We start from the raw sequence: 22,797 nt of genomic DNA on the forward strand, positions 1-22,797 counted from the left end.
TGTTGAATGAGTGCATGACTGCAATGAAAAAACACATTTGAGAACCATCCCACAAAACTACTGCCAAAAAAAAAAAAAAAAAAACCTAGAAATAGTGTTCAAGTTTATACTGTCTCTAGACTCTCTTCCTTTTAGCAGCATGTTCTATTTGTAGTTGAGTTATTTTTATATTATAGAGCCTCTAAGCAAAAGTAACACATTCAGGACTTGAAAAGTGATTTGGGATTGGCATGCAATACTTTCTCAAAACAAAAAACTGCACAGAAATGAAGGGAAAGGAACTGTGGTGAAGCCTTCACAGGAACAGAGAATATTCTGCATTACACTGTATTTCTCATAGGAGATGAAGGATGTCAATTCATGTATTCATGAAATGTATTCAGACTGACAATCTTATTTTGCTTGTGGAGATGGGGACATTGACATGTTGGTCTACAAAGTATTCAATCAGTATTAATCACTAAGTGATTCCAGTGAAACTGTTAAGCTACTACTGCTAATCTATAGGGCTTTGGTTTTATTTTTTGTATTTTTCTTACATTTTAAGTAACACTGTTGACCCCTACTCTAGCAGAGGACAAAGGGACAATTTTGATTCTCAGCCAAGACAACTGACTACATAAGAGAGTTATGTGATGTTCATTTTTTTTTTGTGCCAGCATGGAATTTTTTGGTAATTTCAGATTTTATGTTGCATATCTAATAAATTAGCTACATCATTCTTAGAGAAGGGATAGAAATATGAATAGTAAGTTTATTGTAAAAACTGTGACCCAGATCTATGCTCCAGGAAAATAGTTTAACAGTCAAAGAAAAGAACCTTAAACTCAAAGAAAATGATTGATTTAGTGGCTTTTCATTATTATTCAGATATTTAAAACACATGAGTCACATTTAATAATATTTTTATTTTTTAATTATGAAATACAGTTAATTTATGTTAGTTTCTGCTTACAGCAAAATGATTAAGTTATACATATATAGTTTCTTTTTTATATCCTTTTCCATTATGGTTTACTACAAGACATTAAACCTGATTCCTTGTGCTATGCAATAGCATCTTGTTTTTTATCCATTCTATATATAATAGTTTGCATTTGCTATTCCCAAACTCCCAACCCAAACCTTCTCTGGCCCCCTGGCAACTGCAAGTCCGTTGTCTATGTGTGTGTGTCTGTTTCTGTTTCATAGATAAGTTCATTTTTGTCATATTTTAGATTCTACAGATAAGTGATATCATGTGGTATTTGTCTTCCTCCTTCTAACTCAGTATGAGAATCTCTAGGTCCATCCATGTAGCTGCAAATGACATTTCATTCTTTTTATGACTGAGTAATATTCCATTGTCCTATCTACATATCTATATCTATATCTATCTCACATCTTTATCCATTCATCTGTCAATGGACATTTAGGTTGTCTCCATGTCTTGGCTAATGCTATTTCTTTAAAAATTGAGATGCATTTGTTCTTCCCTTTCTGCCACATACACTTTACACCTTTACTCTTTCCCCAACAAATTTGGATATTTTCATATTACTTATTTCTCAAAATATATTTATTTGAAATTATTCAAAGATATTTATAGTACCTTGAAAATATACTTGTTCAGCTTGAATCTAGTTGCAACATTAAAAGATTTATTTTCCTTTTTACGCATAACCTGTGTGTAAATTAATTCTGACATCAGTATAATTGCCTTATGATATATTAAAACACTTTTGGGGGTCAGTAAGTATATGCTAGGTTTTTAGGACTTTCAATGCTACCAAATTGAGTATTTTACCTATTATTCAAATGTCAATAATTAATTGGAAGTTAACTCATGATATGTGTTCTTTGCACGTATTCCTACCAAAAACTTGTGTCTAATTAAGAGAGAGATTTGTGTTATGATGATGACAATATTTGTATAATCCTTCAAATGACTTTTGAGTATCTTGCTTTAATTTTTAAATTCTGTAACTCTAAGCTTCTGTAAATAAAGGGATTTTCATTTTAGGACACATTATTATCCAGAGAAATTTCAATTGTATAGTATAACACTTGATTTTGACAATATTGAAAATTTCTGGATCTAGGGTAACCTTGAAAATATTTCCAGGGTTATATTAACCAAGCTAATACTCTAAAGGTAACTTTCCTGGCTATGTAATACAATCTAACAAACAATTCACTGCAGCAAAATTTGAACTCAAATGGGGACAACATCAATTTGAAATGCCATCACTGAATCTTAATTTCCATGAAGTCTCAAAAACCAGTGAAAAACATTTCATTTCTTCCCATTGCTAAAGATCACATTTAAATACCAAAAAACTCTGTTTATTAAAGACATCTCAAGCACATCTTTGTAAATTACTCTCAAATTATTCATAAGTTTCTCTCTGCTGTTTTATAAGTTAGAGAGTGTTCTTTCTCTACATTTGGTTTATAATCCCCAGAGAATCTCAAGGTGCTAATTCTATTCAATTCTTTACTTTCAATTTTCGTGTAAGGAGCAAATAAATTATTTTTTGCCTGACATTCATAAAATGTTGCTTAATTTTGGTAGAAGGAGGATCTTTTAATCTTATTTAGTTGATAAATATTTTAGCCATAAAAGTGATTTCTGCAGTCACTTTGGCTTCATAGACAGTTTGTTAAATTACCACTGAAAATTTGACTAAAATTCTCTATTCAAGTTAGTTTTGTTTTGAATATTTTTTTAATTCCTAATTTTGTTGCCATTCGTCCAAGCCTCCTGCATGGAAATATTGCACATTTAAAATGAATAGAAACTACTTGGGGGGGAAAAGAGACTTTTCTCAATGCTAAGACATTTTTCATGTTCCGTTTTGTGTTTTGAAGTATGGAGATCTTTGTTATACTCTTTATACCTAGGGTAAAATAACATTTGATATAAGAATATTATACTGTGGCATTATATTTCTATTTGGTGAGACAACATAGAGATGATACAGGTCTGGGTCAGGAAAGCTGGAGTGCATCCCCCTTTTCAGCCATGTGAGTATGGATCATTAATTTCCTGAACTGTAGCCTCCAAAGTTGTGAGAACTAAATGTATTAAATGACTCATTTCACCTACACACCCAATATGTTTATTACTCATGTTTATTACTCATTTAGTACATTTGAAAGCAGATTACTATTAAATAAAATGTATATTATACACATTTTCCTTTCAGATCTGAACTGTGGATTATGTTAAAAGTAGATTACAAGAATCAGGTTGAAAAAAATAAGCACATGTCTATTTTGGCTCCCCAAATGCCTCATTCACAGTATTACATCCCCTGACTAGTCATATTAAGAACACTAGTGAGGTTTCCTGGTGACCTAGAGGTTAAGGACCCATCATTGTCACTGTTGTGGCGGTGGTTTAATCCCTGACCCAGTAACTTCTGCATGCTGCAGACTCTGCAGAAGAAACAAACAAAAAACAAACATTAGTAATGCTAAAACTTCTCCCTAAAATGTTCAATGAAGCAACTGATTTTACCTTTCAGTTAAAATATTTTTAATAATTTTAAAAAATTTTTGGCTGTACCTGTGGCAAATGGGAAGTTCCTAGGCCAGGGATCGAATCTGATTTGTAGCTATGGCATAGGCAATGCCAGATCCTTAAACCACTGTACCAGCCAGGGGATAGAACCTATGCCTCAGCAGTGACCCAAGCTGCTGCAGAGATGTTGGATCCTTAACTCACTGTGCCACAGTGGGAACTCCTTATTTCTAATAACTTTTAAATGTAACTTAAAGATTTAAAAATCATAATTTTAATACAAGTATAGATATTCCATGCCTCCTTTAACCTAGATCTTACTAATAAATTATTAGTTGGATTTCTTGCTATAAAGTTTCCCTTTCTGATTTATAGAGCTTGTAAATATGAATGCAAGTTTCTTCAGGATTAATATATTTGGGATTCTAGCCACACCTCATGTTTGTCTGGTTGTAAAAGTTTAACACACTTATTTTATACAGCATTTTCAGGAAGAAAAAAATCAACTTTTAAAATAAATCAAAACAATATGCATAAAGGAAATATATATATTTTTAGGTAGTTTAGTATCATTTTTCATGGATAAATAATACAAAATATGAATGTAGGTCTTCTTTGGTTTTCCTATACAAATATCACTTTCTTTTATACACAATAGTTTTTATATATTTACTCAAATATGCACAGAATACACACCCATTTTTGCCTAAATGAATCATTTCCATATTTTTCTAAACTTTAGTCATTGCTATTATCAGACTGAATAAAATCTTCAGTGGGCATAGCTTCAAAAGAATAGATCTAATTCATCTGAAAGCGTGAATTTGTAATATAATTATAATATTTGTTGACTTAATTAGTGAATAAAAGCATGGATTATGTACCTTTTGTTTTTTAACTTTTTTTTTTACATCTTATTTTACTTCAGCATATTTTGGATTTTCTTTCCATATTTCATTTCTTCCACAGTCCTTCTATATTACATTGTATTATAAAATTATTAAAATAAGAACATCTGCTTTGTATGAATTCAGGTTTTAAGATGGAGTCACAAAATAATTTATAAAATTCAAATTAGAATAGTTACATTTATCAATTTAAGTGGACAAAATCAAAACTTATGACACAGTCATTATTTAAATAAATTTAAATTTATATACAGTTTGATTATAAATATTTTTATTTTTATAATTTTCTAATTACCTACTGCTTATTGTAATAGTAAACAAGAAAAAAGATTACTCCCTCATTTATTCTAAAGCCTAGTGGCAGCAAAAAATATTAATAAATAGTAACATTGTAGACAAATACAAATAGAAATTTGCCACTCTAATTCATGCTATGAAGAAAAGTACAAGGTGCAATAATCAGCGGGAACACAGAAGGCTTCTTGAAGGAAATGATGTGCGAGATACAATACACAGGAACAAATTAAGAAAGCAAGTTGATAAAAAGCATTTCAGACAGCGAGTGGCCTGTACCAAAGTTATTTTGGAAATTCTTCCTCATGATTTCTATGAATGGTTAAATATTTTTGTATAATAAAAATTTATTACATACACACATGTATATTAATGTTTATAAGATTATTTTCATTGTTAGTATGTTATTGCTGTAATTATTATTTTTATGCACTTTTGTGTTTATCTGCATATTAATAGAAGCCAACAATTTAATTTCAGCTACTTGTTCTGGACTGAATGGGGACAGATGCCCTGCATTGGAAAGGCTCGCTTAGATGGCTCAGAAAAGGTTGTCCTCGTAAGCATGGGAATAGCATGGCCCAATGGCATCTCCATTGACTATGAGGTCTGTTCGATTTCTTTCAAGTATTTAATGTGTGTTAACTGCCAACTTATGTTAGTCCACTTGTAGCCTTGTCTTATTTTCTTTATAAAACACAAAACAGCTTGTAATATTACTTTTTAATTGATCTTAGGAAAATAAATTGTACTGGTGTGATGCTCGTACAGACAAGATAGAAAGAATTGACCTTGAGACTGGTGGGAATCGTGAGATGGTGCTGTCAGGGAGCAATGTGGATATGTTTTCAGTTGCAGTCTTTGGGGCTTACATCTACTGGTCTGACAGGTAATTTATTTTTTCATAAGTATTTGAGTCTCAAAATGTTATTTTAGCCCTAGATGATTTACCCTTATAGGATTAGCCATTCCTTAGCAAGGTCACAAAAAGGATCTCACAAAACCATGGTATTTCCCCAGAAAAAGGCAGTTTTTCTTCCTATTCCAGGATCAACCTTTTCAATGTTACAGACTAATGTTGGTTTCTTTCCCTTCTGCTGGGACATCTGTTATCTTCACCTTAAATAACTAGCTTGACTTGAATTAAAGATTGTTGATCGTGTATGTTCAACTTCTTGGCAGAGCACATGCCAATGGGTCCATCAGAAGGGGCCACAAGAATGATGCCACGGAAACCATAACCATGAGAACGGGTCTTGGAGTCAATCTGAAGGAGGTTAAAATCTTTAACCGAGTGAGAGAGAAAGGTCAGCACTCTAATATGATAAATGACTTTTATGGGTTTTTTTTTACATTTATTTATTAAACTTGTTATGGATTAATTCTTGTGAGTCCAAATCTCAAGACCCTATTTTTACATCTAAATTTCCTAAAAAGATCATATAGTAGCCTAATTAAATGAATCCATAATAGTTCATACATGTATATTTTTGCCCAGGACAGTGCATATGTTTAAGCTAACTAATATAGAAACACTTTATAAATATACATATTTAATGAAGACTGCAAAGCATAATTAGGATAATAGAATAAAAAGCAGCTGGAATGTTTTGGAATTACATTTTAATATATAAAGTGAGTATGGCTCCAGAAGTTTGCTATTAGTGTGAATTATGTTGAGTCATCATTTCTTCAAATTATGTGTTTTGAAACTAATATGACGTGACTAGGATATTTTTTAAAATATCACTTCCATTATTATAATGTTTATTTTAAATGTTCATTAAATTTTAATTAATTTTCTTGACATCAAACAAAGGAAGGTATAATATTTTTGGAGATGATGGCTTCATAGAAGAGAATTAGTCTGATATAGAAATCTTAATACCATATTATACATTAATTCAAAACTAGGATTAAAAATATATGCCCAATATACTTAGGATGTTAGGCACATTGGAACCATACATTTCTTTGATACCTTATATACTTCATAGACACAGACTTTAAAGTAGTGCATGTAATTGTTTTGGTGAATTCAGTTCATGTTTTGAGTGAGTCAGTTACTTGTACTAAAGATTACAGTATATAAAACTTATTGTAATCTCAGTATCAAGTTTCAAAATAGAGTTATGCACTTAACTGGCTGATTAAAGGAAATTCTTAATGCTTCTATTTGAAAGTTGGGGAAGAAGAAGAATGTTATATCTGAAATAAGAAATCCAAGGTTTTAAACTGGAGTGATCTTTTAAAAATCAGTAGTTTATAGTGGTTAAATTTTTACTGACCAGTCTAAAAATTAAGGATAAAAAACTAGAATTTTCAACATTATTTAAAAAATATTTTAGAAGAAAAAACTACCTGAAAAATAAAAGAAAAAACACAAATGTGTGTGTATCTTTATTATTATTCTTAGGGACAAATGTTTGTGCCAAGGACAATGGGGGATGTCAGCAACTCTGTCTCTATCGAGGAAATTCCTGGAGAACTTGTGCTTGTGCCCATGGATATTTGGCAGAGGATGGAGTTACTTGCTTAAGGCATGAAGGCTATTTGCTGTATTCAGGGAGAACCATATTAAAAAGTATACACCTTTCTGATGAAACCAATTTAAATTCACCAATAAGGCCATATGAAAATCCACGTTATTTTAAGAATGTGATAGCCTTGGCTTTTGACTATAATCAAAGAAGAAAAGGTACCAACCGAATCTTTTACAGTGATGCGCATTTTGGAAATATACAACTTATTAAAGATAACTGGGAAGACAGACAAGTCATTGTTGAAAGTAAGTACAAAAATTTATATTTAAATAGTTTTGTGGAAAAGAGTATTATTTGGATTAGTAGAGAAATTAGAATGGGAATTGCATGTAACAATTATATTTTCCTAGAGTGTATATTCAAGAATGGGTGCAACTATATCATCCAAAGCCCCAAAAGTAAAAGAAGCAATTGTCTGTGAGCATGTACAGCATCTATATTATGACCATTAGCTTCTAATCATGGAACTTTCAATATATTTCTTTATAATGTTTCTTATAAATAAGTATTAAAATTCATGGAAAATAATTTTTCAGTATAAAATTTACTAATCTTATTTTCTTCCAGTGGCTGAAATTATATTTTTAAGAATATCAACTTAAATATATTTGGTGAATTTTATTTTCTCAAATATCAGAGGTTATTTTGTGTGTGTATGGATAACATACACATGTGTTATATATATTAAAATGATCTAATATTTTTTATATTTTACAGAACATAGTATTGTGTGAATTATCTATATAATTTAGACAAATATCTTTCCTGTCATCCAACTTTTACAGAGATTAGCTTCATATGCCTCATTCAACATCTCTCTCCCCTTTATATGATTTCCATATATTCCTCTCTTTTCCAATTTCACTATACTGGGGTCAGTCTTTTTCATTACTTTTTAAATTTCAAAATAGTACATGCATTTATTGTAAACTGTTCAAGTAATATGGATTTTAAAATGAAGCTTCTGCCTCATCACTGCAACATCAATTCCATTTGCTTACTTATAAGTGACCACTGTTATGCCTCCACAGTTTTATGTTTGTGTATCATTTGTAATTACAAAAATGGAATGACTGTATATGCAATATTCACTTTTTTTCACTTATTCTATATCTTAAAAAGCTTTTTTTTCAATACATAAGGCTCTATGTTTTGAAAGTCTGTTTAGATCCTCTACTAAGGATTTGAAAGTCTGTATACATCCTCTACTAAGGATATACTATTTAACCAGTTTCTTCTTGATAATTATTTAGGTTGTGTTTGGTGTTTTAACATTACCTACCATGTCGCAATGAACATTTCTGCATATAAATGTTTTTTTACACATATAAGTAGTTCTTTAGCATAGCATCCTAGAAATAGAATTACAAAATCAATCTGTTAAGTTTTTATAACTGGTCAAATTTCTTTCCAAGACAACCACATAAATTTACATTTTCATCAATTGTTTATTAAAAGGCCTATTTTCCCACAATTTTGTCTTCAATAATTTTATAATTTAGTTTATGACTAGTATGTAAAAAAAGTCAATTTACATTAATATATATTTACCAGATACTCAGTGAGATCCACTATCTACTCATATAAGGAAAATAGATACTTTACATCGAGCTTCATATTATCATTGCAGTCCTATGTGAGGCGTGCCACTGTTTATTTTGTTCTCTCAGTATTTAATATCCTTCACAATCCTTTTTCCATAATCAAATCCGACTCAGTCTTTCCAGGTCAGTTCAAGTGTATGTAAATACATATTCCTGTTTCCTTACTCTGTAGATTATCATACTTGTTGATAATTTCATACCAATTTGTATATCCCAGCACATGCCCCTTTGGTGTGTGTATGAAAATACCACTATAACTGTACTGATCATAGAGCTCAGACATATTGATGATTTGTTGGTTCTTTGGGTATATCTCTATGACATTTACATTGCAATGCTCTTTGGTCCTCTGATTTTCTAGACTGCTATAATTCAGAGTTGGAAGTGCTCACATTGCAGCCATAACCTATTAACTTATTAATTCATTTTCTGTGCTCCAGATTCTTTGTCAGGCACCCTAGGTATAAAGATGACTATGAGTCCATAGACCTTTAGAAGCCACAGTTTAAGAAGAATTTAAGGAAATTTAAAGGGTCAACAGGTGTCTAATGAGTGAAGTGGAGAAGGAGAAGAGGAAGAATTCTATACCTGTGATCCCCAAGTCTGGTTCCTGAGCATCCTGATACGTGTTCAAGGAGTCTAGAGATCAAAACTATTTTAGCAATAGTGCTAGATACTTGCCTTTTTTGCTGTGTTGACATTTGCATCAATTGTGCAAAAGCCATAGTGGCTAAATTGCTGGTACCTTAGCACTATTGAGACAGTGCCACCAAGCAGTGCCAGTAGTTGTTGTATTTTATATTACCACTTAATAGCAGGAAAAATGAGAGAGAGAGAGATCCTGTTTCACTTGAGAATGTCCTTGAAGAATGAGTAAAAAAAAATTATTAAATCTTGATCCTTCAGTACACATCTCCTTAATATTCTGTGTGATTAAATACATATAAAGCAGTTCTGTTGCATTCTGAAGTACAGTGGTTGCCAGAAGGAAACCACAGATTTCTGTCATTATTTGAGTTCATGCTTATTTTAAGGAACATCATTTTTTACTTGAAAGAATGAGGACAAGGCAAACTATGGTTATTCAAACCTGGGTGTGTGGTCTGCTATTATAAAGAAAATGATCTACAATATTTGTTGCAAGTAATTTTTAAAAAATTAAGCTTTCTAGTAAAAATTAAATTTTTAGAAGAGTTGTATTCACCACAGTAAGCTTAAAATTTTCCCAGTACTTAAAGGCTTTTCTGATGAAATGGGTAGTGATGTTACAGTAGTGTGATTTGGGGGGTGTTGCACACAGAAACTCAACATTTGGAAGATATGTATGACTCAGGGAACCAACATTTCCAATTGATGTGACAAAAATCATGCTTGGTAAATGATCCATCCAGAGTCTAAGCTAGATCAATGAATTTTAATAGAGTATGAAAAGTTCATCACTATTGTTTCTGATTCCACAATGAAGCTAACCTTTAAGTAACTACCACTTGTCATGTTGCTGTAGCATAAAAGCATATTCAGAATTATCTGAAAAGGCTATTAAAAACATTCCTCCCTTTTCCAACTCCATAGCCAAGTACAGCTAGATATTCTTCACAAATTTCAACTAAAACAACACAGCATATATGATGAAGCAGATGTGAGAATCTAGCTGTGTTCTTACAGTCCAGACATGAAACGAACTTATAAAATGATAAAAACAGTGCTGTCTTCTCATTGAAAAAATTTATATTTTTATAAATGTTATTTATATAAATGTGCAATCATTTTTGTTTTCTAAAGGATATTAATACATATTTAAAATAAATACTTCAGTTTAAATTTCTAATATAGTGATAGCTGTGGACATAACTCACATATACAAACATTTTGTTGGAGTCTTCAATACTTTTTAAGAGTGTAATAGTCCTTGGGTCAAAGAGATTGCAAACTACTCTTCTAGACCAAAGGCTCAAAAAATTTTAGGTATAAAGACATGAAAAACACACCGTAAACAAAGAGTAACACATCATTTGGTATAATTAGAACATGGGTTGTATGGCATGAATTGATGTGAGATGAGGCCAAAGTCCTAGAGAGGAGTTCAATATTAAAGGTTTTGTTTGCTAAGATAAGAAGTGTCACAAAAAATAGTTTAAGATGTAATTTATATACTTACAATTCAATTGTATGGTTCGATAGTTTTTGGTATGTTTTTAAACTTAGTTAAAACATACATGAAATATACATATAAAACATTTTAGTAGTATGATTCAGTGACATCAATTACATTCACAATATTGGGCAACCATCACTACTCACTACTATTTCCAAACATTTTTATCTCCTTAAACAAAAACCCTGTTTAAGCAATTTCTTCCCATTTCCCCTACCTTTATTCTCTGGCAACCATTCATCTATTTTCTTTCTCTATGAATTTGGATATTGTATCTATTTCATATAAGTGGACTCATACCATATTTTGTTGTGTATAGCATATTTCACTTAGCATAATGTTTTGAAGGTTTATCCATATTATAGGGTGTATCAGAAGTTCATTCCACTTTTTACAGCTGGATAGTATTCTGTCATATGTATATATACCACATTTTACTCATCCATTCATCTCTTTATGGACACGCAAGTTATTTCTACCTTTTGGTTAGTGTGAAAATGGTACAGTGAACACTGGTGTACTAATATTCAAGATAAGGGGTTTTGATTTTATTTAGTAGACAAAAGGAAAACAGTGTTGTAAGGTACACGCTGTGTATCTTTGTGTTTAAAATCACGTCTTCATTTATCTATCTGTGGACACTTAGGGTACTTCATTTTCTTGGCTATTATGAATAATGTTCCAATGAACATGGAAGTACATATATCTTTTATATCGTTTTGTTTTGTCTTCTTGGGATAACTACCTAAGAGTGGAACTGCTAGATCATATGGTAGTTCTACCTTTAATTTTTCAAGGAATCTCCATATTCCTCTTTACCATAGTGGCTATACCAATCCCCCTGCCCCCCGCCAACAGTGTGCAAGTTTTCCTTTGTACCACATTCTTGGCAACACTTATTTTTGTCTTTATGATAACAGTCATTCTGACAGTTATGAGGTGATATCTCACTGGGGTTTTGACTTGCATTTCCCTGAGGATTAGTGATATTGAGCACCTTTTCATGTGTTTGTTGGCTATCTGGATGTCTTTGGAAAATGTTTATTCAGGTTCTCTGTTCTTTTATTTATGGAAGTATAATTAATTTACAATATTGTGTTAGTTTCAGGTGTACAGCATAGTTATTTAGTTATATATATGCATATATATATAATTATATATACATATATAATTTTTCTGATTATTTTCCATTGTAGGCTGTTGCAAGATAATGAATAGTTTCCCCTGTGCTGTACAGTATCCTTGTTGTTTATCTATTTTATATATAGTAGGGTGTAACTGTTAATACCATACTCCTAATTTATCTCGCCTCCACCCATTTTCCCTTTGGTGATATTTAGTTTTATTTCCATGTCTCTGAGTATGTTCCTGTTTATGGTAAATAGATTCATTTATATTGTTTTTAGATTGCACATATAAGTGAAATCATGTATTTGTCTTTCTTTGGCTTATTTCACTCAAGTGTGAGAATATTTAGGTACATCCATGTTGCTACAAATGGCATTATTTTAATTATTTCATTTTTTATGGCTAAATACTATTACATTGTGTGTACATACATATATGTGTTTATAAAGATATATACCACATCTGTGTCATCTGTCAATGGACCAGTGGACATTTAGGTTGCTTTCGTGTCTTGACTATTGTAAACAGTGTTTCTGTGAGCACTGGTGTACATGTATCTTTACAAATTAGAAGGTTTTGTTGTTGCTTATTTCCCCAAGATGTATGTCCATGAGTGGGAATGCTGGGTCATGTGTTAACTCTGCAGTTTTTAAGGAACCTCCACACTGTTTTCCATAGTGACATTCCCACTAACAGTGTAGGAGGAATCCCTTTTATTCATACCCTTTCAAGCATTTAATATTTGTAGACATTTGATGAGGGCCACTCTGACTTGAGTGGCCTAATATGTGATCTATCCTGGAGATTATTCCACATACACTTGAAAATGTTTATTCTGCTGTTTGGGGATGAAATGTTCTCTAGTCATGTATTAGGTCCATCTGGTCTACTGTATCATTTAAATCAATGTTTCTTTATTGATTTTCTATTTGGATGATCTATCAATTGTATACAAGTGGTTGTGCTAAAGTTACCTATTACTGCTATGTTACTGTCTTTTCTTATATCTTATTCTTTGCTTTATACATTTTGTTGCTATGTTGGATGCATAGATAGTTACAAATATTACATCCCCTTGTTTAATTAATTAGACTTCTTAGCCCCTAGAATATGGACCCTTAGAGGAACAGGAGCAGGTTTAAATCTTGAATAAACCAGGAGCAGGGGTGAGGCCACCCCAAAGAAAATAAAGCTGTGCCATCTCCAACATGGGTTGATTTCATGTGTGAAATTTTTACCCTATGGCCAATAATCCTGTGGCCAACATTCACATTAGTCTTTTTCAGGTTGATGGCTCTCTAAGTTCTCATATGCCCTATGGAGCAAAACCCCAAATGAAATATGAAAGACTTGGCTATGTATTATGGCCCAGAAGCCAAGTGAAGGCAACTGACCCACCCAACTAAAAGGAACAAGTGCTAGAAAAGGGGTTAAAAATAAGTAATTTACTTAAGGAGAGCCTGCAAATTCAAATTCCACAACAGATGGATTTTTAAAAAGCTAAACAAAACCCATAATTCAGCAGATGAATAAAAACAAAAACAATTAGAAGGAGATTTGTGTAATTTTTTGAGGACTTCAGAGAGGAAAACAAATACATGGCTATAAAAAGTACAAGAAATAATGCAGTTAGAGATCTTAATTATGTGTCAAAATAATTAAAATAAAAAAACTAAAAAAATCTTAGAAATGAAAAAGTCAATCAAATTAAAAGAAATCCCAATTTACAAAGTTTATATTGGACTAATCAAAGTGCAAATGAACAAATGGGATGCTAATTAATTCATTTATATGTAAATTAGAGAAAAATAACCCAAAACAGAGAGCCCTTGCGAAACTTGGAAGGTAAGTTGGTAGATTCAAAATGATTATAGCTAGTAGAAGTTAACAAATGGCAGAGAAGAGAGGGAAGGACCAGAAAGTTGACATTCAAAGTGACAATGATGTTTACTAGAAATGAAAGAAATAGATCCTTAGATTGAAAATGCATTCTGAGTGCTAAACAGAATAACTAAATTAAGTCAGCCATCAAAGTAAAACTTCAGAGAATCATAAAAAAGGGAAGAACCTTAAAATGCTACTAGAAGGAATAGTCAGTTCATGTAGAGGAAGAATAACTGAATTTAAGCAGACTTCTCACTGGCAACATTAGAAATACTTCCAAAATGCTAAGGAAATATATAATTCTGTAACTGACTAAAATGTTATTCAAAATGAAATAAAGCTTATTTAGACATACAAGATCAGTAAGAGTACATCTACATATTTTCACAGAAAAACAAATCTTAAAATAATGTCTTCAAACTTAATTGTAACCCACATTAAGGAGCCTTGTATTTTTACATTATAACTTGGTATATATGTTTCAGTTTTACAGAACAATATCCTTAATATATAGGATACATGCTGATGTTTTGTTTTAGGCAAACAAAACAGGGTTTTTTTGGTGGAAAAATAACATCATCAAAAATAAGGTAAAATAGTTTCTCTAAATTCTATAATGACTTAAGACATATGCTTAAGTAATACTTTGTTAAGCTAGCAATAAATGATGATAAAAGTATCAATTCAGGAAGAGGATATTATACTTATCAACATATATGCACAAAAAATAGAAGCATCCAAAATAAGAAATTAAAAAGGAGGAATCTCAACTGATACCACAGCAATACAAAAACACAACAAACAAAAAAAAAACATAAGAGAATACTATGAACAATTATATGCCAACAAATCTGGAAACTTAAAGAAATAGACAACTTCCCAGAAACATATAGCACACCAAAACTGAATCAATAATAGATAACTTGAACAAACTTATCTTTAGAAGTGAAATAGAATGTTAAAAACAAAAACTAACAAAAAACCTCCCTACAAACAAAATTCCAGTACTGGGTAGCTTTACAGGTGAATTCTACCAAATGTACAAGAGAACATATACCACTCCTACTCAAACTCTTCCAAAAGTTTGAAGAAGAGGTAACATTCCCAAAGTCATTCTATAAAGCCACCATCATCCTATTAACAAAACCAGACAAAGATACTACCAAAAGAGAAAATCACAAACCAATAAATTTAAATGCAAAAATCCTCAACAAAGCATTAGCGAACTTAATTCAATAATACATTAAAAAGATCATACACATGAGCTTTGAATCATCCAAAGTTCACAAAGATGGTTCAACATATGCAAATTAGTCAACGTGGCACACCATATTGGCAAGGAAAGGACAAAAACCACATGATCATCTCAGTTAAAGAAAAAGCATTTGGTAAAATTCAACATCCACTCAGGGTAAAAACTCTTACCAAAGTGATTATAGAGGGAACATATCTCAACATAATAAAAGCCATTTATGACAAACCCACTGACAACTTAATACTCAACAGAGAAAAGCTGAAAGCCTTCTCACTAAGATCTGGAACAGGAAAAGAATGCCCCCTCTCACCACTATTATTCAAGATAGTATTGGTTTATTCCTTTGGTATTTGATTTTTTGGTGCCATTTTTCAATTTTTTTTTTGATATTGAGTTATATGAGCTGTTTTTATATTTTTGGAAATGAAGCCCAATATTACAAAACTACAGTAATCAAGACAGTGTGGTACTGGTAGAAAACAGATTTACAGATCAATGGAACAGAATAGAGAGTCCAGAAGTAAACCCAGACACCTATGTTAAATTAATGTTCAATAAAGGAGAAAAGAATATAAAATGGAAAAAAGACTGTCTCTTCAGCAAGAGCTGCTGGGGAAACTAAAGTGGACAGCTGCATGTAAATCAGTGAAATTAGAACACAACCTCACACTATGCACACCTATTAACTCAAAAAGGCTTAAAGATGTAAACATAAGACATGACACCATAAAACTCTTAGAAGAGAATATAGGCAAAATATTCTCTGACATAAATCATATCAGAGTTTTCTAAGGTCTGTCCCATTTCCACCTAATTGAGACCTAATCAAACTTACAAGATTTTACATAGCAAAGGAAACCATAAAGACAACCTACAGAATGGAGAAAATAGTTGCAAATGATACAACCAACTAGGGATTCATCTCCAAAATATACAAACAACACATACCACTCAACAACTACAAAAACAAACAACCCAATTAAAAAAATGGGCAAAGATCTAAATAGACATTCTCCAAAGAAGACATATAGATGGTCAACAGCCACATGAAAAGTTGCTCAACATTTCTAATTATAGAGAAATACAAATCAAAACTAAAATGACAATGGCCATCATTAATAAGTCTACAGATAATAAATGCCAAAGAGGGTGTAGAATAAAAAGAACTCTCCGACCCTGTTGGTGAGAATGTAATTTGGTAAAATCACTATGGAAAATAGTATCAAGGTTCCTCAGAAAACTATAAGTAGAATTACCACATGATTCAGCAATCCTACTCCTGGGCATATATGCAGACAAAACTATAATTCATAAAGATACATGCACCCCTATGTTCATAGAAGCACTATTCACACTGACAGATGAATTGATTAGATGTGGTACATATTTACAATGGGACACTACTCAACCATAAAAGAACAAAATAATGCCATTTACAGCAACATGCATGCAACTAGAGATTATCATACTAAATGAAGTCAGAAAAAGAAAGATAAATATCATATGATATCACTTATATCTGGAATCTAAAATATGGCAGAAATGAACCTATCTCCAAAAAACAGAAACAGACTCACAGACATGGAGAACAGAATTGTGGTTGACGAGAGGTAGGGGGAAGGGTGGGATGGAATGGGAGTTTGTGGTGAGTAGATGCAAATTATTACATTTAGAATGGATTAATATAAAAAAGGTCCTACTATATAGCACAGGGAACTATATCTAATCTCCTGGGATAGACCATGATAGAAAATAATATAAAAATGAATGTAGATATACTTATAACTGATTCACTTTGCTGTAAAGCAGAAATTGGCACATTATAAATCAACTATAATTTTTAAAAAGTATGCATAAGATCCTAATGGAAAATATTACAAAATATTAATGACCATAAATGACCATATTAATGACCATAAATTTGAAAAATTTTATTTCCATATCTATGGAAATTTGTCCCAAATTTTCTATAAGATTAATGTAATTCAAAATGTCAAAAGAGGGGGTTCTCTGATGGCCTAGTAGGTTGAGCCTCCTGCATTCGCACCACTGTGGCCTGGTTGCTGCTGTGTGGTGTAGGTTCAATCCCTGGCCCAGGAATTCCCACATACTGCCTATGTGGCAAAAAAGAAAACATACACACACACACAAACCCAAGAGAGAACCTGAAATAAACATTGCAACTTCCATTTAAAAAAAAGTCAAAAGACATTTTTTTCATGCAGTTTCACATGCTGATCCTAAAATGTACATGGAAGAGCAAAACTTCAATAATGGATAGGGAAATTTTGAAGAAATACAAACCTATTGTCTCTCTTTGTCAAGAATTTCACTTATTAAAATCATAATAATTAAAACAATGTAATATTAGCAAAGGAATACTTAAAAAAGAACAGAGGGCTTAAAGCACATTAGTACATATATATCTTGTAGATAAATTTTTATAGGTTACCATGATGGTGTTACAAAGCAGTTGAAAAATAATGAGCTGTATTTAATAAATTTTGCTAGTATAATTTGCATAGAAAAATAAAACTAAATTCTATCTCCAGGTCATACTGTATTCAAAAATAAGTTTAAATTACAGAAAAGATGGTGGGCTAAAAGGACCTTGAGCTCATTTCTTCTTACAAGCACAGCAAAATCATAATTGTTGAACTATCACCAATAAAAAAGACTACAATATCTACAAAAAAAGAGATATTCCACATCCAAAAACATAATGAAGAAACCACTAGATGGTATGAGGGGCTCACCTGCCACCTAATCAAATCCCATATCACCTGGGTGTATGAACCACAAACTGGAGAATAATTATATTGCAGATGTTCTCCCATAGGAATGAGAGCTCTGAGCCCATGCCAGGCTTTCCAGTATAGGAGTTTAATATTGTGAGAAGGAGCCCCCAGAGCATTAAGCTTTAAAGGCCAGTGAGTCTTGATTGCTAGAGATTCACAGAACTAGGAGAAACAGAGACTCCACTATTGGAAGATACACACAACATGCCATGTGCATCAGGACCCAGGACAAAAGCAGTGACTCCATAGGACCCTGAACAAGACCTACTTTCTAGTCCTGGAGTGGGAGACAGCATAGGGGGCAGTTGTGCCTCTCCCTGGGCTCATAAAATCTGGTGGCAGAGACAGGAAGGAATTACATGAACTCTGGCTGTAGGCAGCAGTTTTAGCTCCTTAGCACCAGGACCTTGCCCCACTCAACAGTCTGTAAGTTCAAGTGCTGGGATTCCTCAGGCCAAACAACCAAGATGGAAGGAACAAAGCCCCACTCATCATCAGACAGGCTTCCTAAAGACTTCCTCAGCTGACAGCCACCCCTAGACACACCCCTTGATACTGCCCTCTAGATCTGCCCTCTAGAGGGCCAAAACCCAGTTCTACCCATCATTGGCCCCTCCTGCCAGAAAGCCTGAACAAGACTCCAGACCAGCCTCACCCACCAGGTAACAGACACCAGAAGCAAGAAAACTATGATTTAGAACCTTACAGTACTACACTAGTATCGGCTGGTACCTGGCCCTTAGGTGATGATCAAGATCAAGAAATGTAACTATGGTACTACACATATAAAAATATAAATACAAATTTTTAATAAAAATGGTATGGCAAAGGAATATGTTCCAGATGAATAAACAAGATAAAACCCCTTATAACAACTAAGTGAAGTGGAGATAGGCAATCTACTTGAGAATGAGTTCCTAGTAATGATTATAAAGAGGATCTAAGAACTCAAGAAAAGAATGAATGTACAGAACAAGAAGTTACAAGGAGTTTTTAGCAAAGAGAAAATATAAAGTACAACCAAACACAATTGAAGAATGTAATAACTGAGATAAAAATACACTGGAAGCAATCAATAACAGAAACAAATAAGGCAGAAGAATGAACCAGAGATTGGAAGACAGAGTAGTGGAAATCAGTCTCGCAGAACAGAATAAAGAAAAATGACGAAAAGAAATAAGAACAGTTTAAGAAACTTCTCAGATAAGGTCAAATGCACTAACATTCTCATGATAGAGATTCCAGAGAATTATAGAAAGGGCCTGAGAAAATATTAAAAGAGATAATAGCCAAAATTTTCCCTAATTTGGGAAAGGAAACAGTCACCCAAGTCCAAGATATGCAGAGTCCCATACAGTATTGAGCCAGGAAGGAACCTACTGAGACACATAGTAATCAAACTTACAAAAATTAAAGAAAATAAACAAATATAAAGCAACAAGGAAAGGTAGAGGGTATTGGGGGTTTGAGGCTGGCATATGCACACTGTTGTGCATGGAACAGACACTGTTGTGTACGGTCAATGAAGATCTGCAATATAGCACAGGAAACTCTATTCAATATTCTGCGATAATCTATATGGGAAAAGAATCTGAAAAAGAATGAGTATGTGTACATATATAATTGTATCAATTTGTTTTATAGCAGACATTAACACAGTATTGTAAATCATCTCTATTTCAATAAAATTTTTTAAATTAAAAAAACATAGAAGCAACAAAAGGAAAGCAACAAACAACATATAAAGCAATCACCATGAGATTATAGGAAGATTTTTTAGCAGAAATTCTGCAGGTTGGAAGGAAGTGACATGATATATTTAAGGTGACGAAAATAAAAAATCTACAGCTAAGAATACCCAGAAAGGCTCTCATTCAGATTTGATGGAGAGCTCAAAAGCTTTACATATAAGCAAAAGTTAAAAGTATTCAGCACCAACTTTACAACAAATGCTAAAGGAACTTCTCTATGCAGAAAAGAAAAGGCCACAACTAGAAAAAAGAAATTTAAGAAATGGGAAAGCTCACCAGTAAAGGAAAAACATACAGTAAGGGTAGGAAATCATCCACACTCAAATGATACCAAGACAAGTAAATATGAGAGGAAGAGAATACAAATTTGGAGTATTTACAATCCATTTGAAATTAAGAGTTCAGCAACTTAAAACATCTGTGATACTTATAGAATACAATATCAAAACTTCATGGTAAACACAAACATATGACCCAGCAATCCCATTCTTGGGCATGTATCCAGACAAAACTTTCCTAGAAAAAGACACATGCACTTGCATGCTCATTGCAGCACTATTTACAATAGCCAAGACACGGAAACAACCCAAATGTCCATCAACAGATGAATTGATTAAGAAGATGTGGTGTATATATACACAATGGAATACTACTCAGCCATAAAAAAGAACAAAATAATGCTATGTGCAGCAACATGGATGGAACTAGAGACTCTCATATTAAATGAAGTAAATCAGAAAGAGAAGACAAATACCATATGATATTGCCTATATCTGGAATCTAATATATGGCACAAATGAAACCTTCCACAGAAAAGAAAATCATTAACATGGAGAACAGACTTGTGGTTGCCAAGGGGGAGGGGGAAAGAGTGGGACAGACTGGGAATTTGGCATTAATAGATGTAAACTATTGCCTTTGGAAAGGATAAGCAATGAGATCCTACTGTATAGAACTGGGAACTACATCTAGTCACTCTGATGGAGCATGATGGAGCATAATGTGAGAAAAAGAATGTACATATGTATGTGTGACTGGTTCACTTTGCTGTACAGTAGAAAACTGACAGAACACTGTAAACCAGCTATAATGGAAAAAATAAAAGTCATTAAAAAAATCCTCATGTTAACCACAAAGAAAAGAAATCTATAATAGGTATACACACCAAAATAAAAAGGAATCCAAATGCAATACTAAAGATAGTCATCAAATCACAAAAGAAGAGAACAAGAGGAAAGGAAGAAAAAAAGACCAACCAAAACAAATTCAAAACAATTAACAAAGTGACAATAAGAACATACATATCAATAATTATCTTAAATGTAAACAGATTACATACTTCCATCAAAAGACATAAACTGGCTGAGTAGAAATAAAAACAAGACCCTTATATATGTTGTCTACAAAAGACACACTTCAGATCTAGAGATACATACAAACTGAAAGTGTGGGAATGGAAGAAGACACTCCATGCAAATGGCAATCAAAAGAAAGCTCTTGTGTAGCAATATTCCTATCAGACAAAGTAGACTTTAAAATAAGACTGTTACAAGAGACAAAGGAAGACAGTACATGATGATGAAGGGACAATCGAAGATGTCACAATTGTAAATATATATGGATCCATAATATAAGCACCTCAATATATGAGGGAAATGCTAACAGCCATAAAAGGAGAAACTGACAGTAACATAATAATAGGGGGGTAACTTAACACCCAATTTACATCAATGGACAGATCATCTAGATGGAAATTGATAAGGAAACAGACCTTATGGGCTTCATTGCTATTTATAGAGAATTTCATCTGAAAGCAGAAGATAACACATTTTTTTCATGTGCACATGGAAGATTCCCTAGGATATATCACACTGGGCCACAAAGCAAGTCTCATTAAACTTAAGAAAACTGAAATCATATTGAGCATCTTTTTTGACAAAAATGCTATGACTTTAGAAATCAACTACAAGAAAAGAACTGCAAAAAACACAAACACATGGAGGATAAACAATATGCTATTAAAAATATCAATGAATCACTGAAGAAATCAAAGAGCAAATAAAAAAAAAAATACTTAGAGACAAATGACAAAGAAAACACCATCATCCAAACCTGAGGATGCAGTTCTAAGAGGGAGGTTTAGAGCAACACAGTCTTACCTCAGGAAGCAAGAAAAATCTCAAATAAGAAACCTAACCTTACACTTAAAGCAACCAGAGAAAGACAAAACCCTAAGTTAGTAGAAGGAAAAAAATCATAAAGATCATAGCAGAAATAAATGAGATAAAGACTAAGAAAACAATAGAAAAGATCGATGAAAGTAAAAGCAGGTTCTTTGAAAAGATACACAAAATTTATAAACCCTTAGCCACACTCATCAAGAAAAAAAACTGCAAAAAGACAGAGAGGGCCCAAATCAACTAAATTATAAATGAAAAAGAAATTACAACTAACACTACAGAAATACAAAGGACCATAAGAGACTACTACAGGCAACTACATGCCAATAAAATAACAACCTAGAAAAATGGACACATTCTTAGAAAGTTACAATCTCCCAACACTGAACTAGAAAGGAATAGAAAATATGAACAAACTAATTACAAAATTGTTACTAAAATTGAATCTGTGTTTGCAAAACTCCCAACAAACAAAAGTTCAAGATAGGATGGCTTCACAGGTGAATTCTATCAAATATTTAGAGAAGAGTTAACATCTATCTTTCTGAAACTACTCTAAAAACTTGCAGAGTTGATGAAGTTGCCATCACCCAGAAACAGATACCACAGAAAAAAATTACAGGACAGTATTAATGATGGACAAAGACACAAAAAAATTCAAAAAAATACTAGTGGGGAGATGTGCTTGGGTTATGGGATGGAAACCCTGTGAAACTGGATTGTTATGATCATTATATAACTACAGATGTGATAAATTCATTTGAGTAATTAAATAAAGGTGGAAAAAAAAGA

At 32.5% G+C, this 22,797-nt stretch overlaps 1 protein-coding gene across 1 annotated transcript in view; it reads left to right on the plus strand.

The window, feature by feature from the left end:
- The window catches only part of LRP1B (LDL receptor related protein 1B), a 1,887,165-nt gene that overhangs the window by 1,444,709 nt on the left and 419,659 nt on the right, over window positions 1-22,797 (plus strand). Inside the window, 4 exon segments of the mRNA XM_021076285.1 lie at window positions 5,188-5,314; window positions 5,445-5,596; window positions 5,890-6,014; window positions 7,124-7,495. Of these exon segments, the coding sequence (XP_020931944.1) occupies window positions 5,188-5,314; window positions 5,445-5,596; window positions 5,890-6,014; window positions 7,124-7,495 (776 nt within the window).

This window comes from Sus scrofa, chromosome 15, assembly GCF_000003025.6.
Source record: "Sus scrofa isolate TJ Tabasco breed Duroc chromosome 15, Sscrofa11.1, whole genome shotgun sequence".
NCBI lineage: Eukaryota > Metazoa > Chordata > Mammalia > Artiodactyla > Suidae > Sus > Sus scrofa.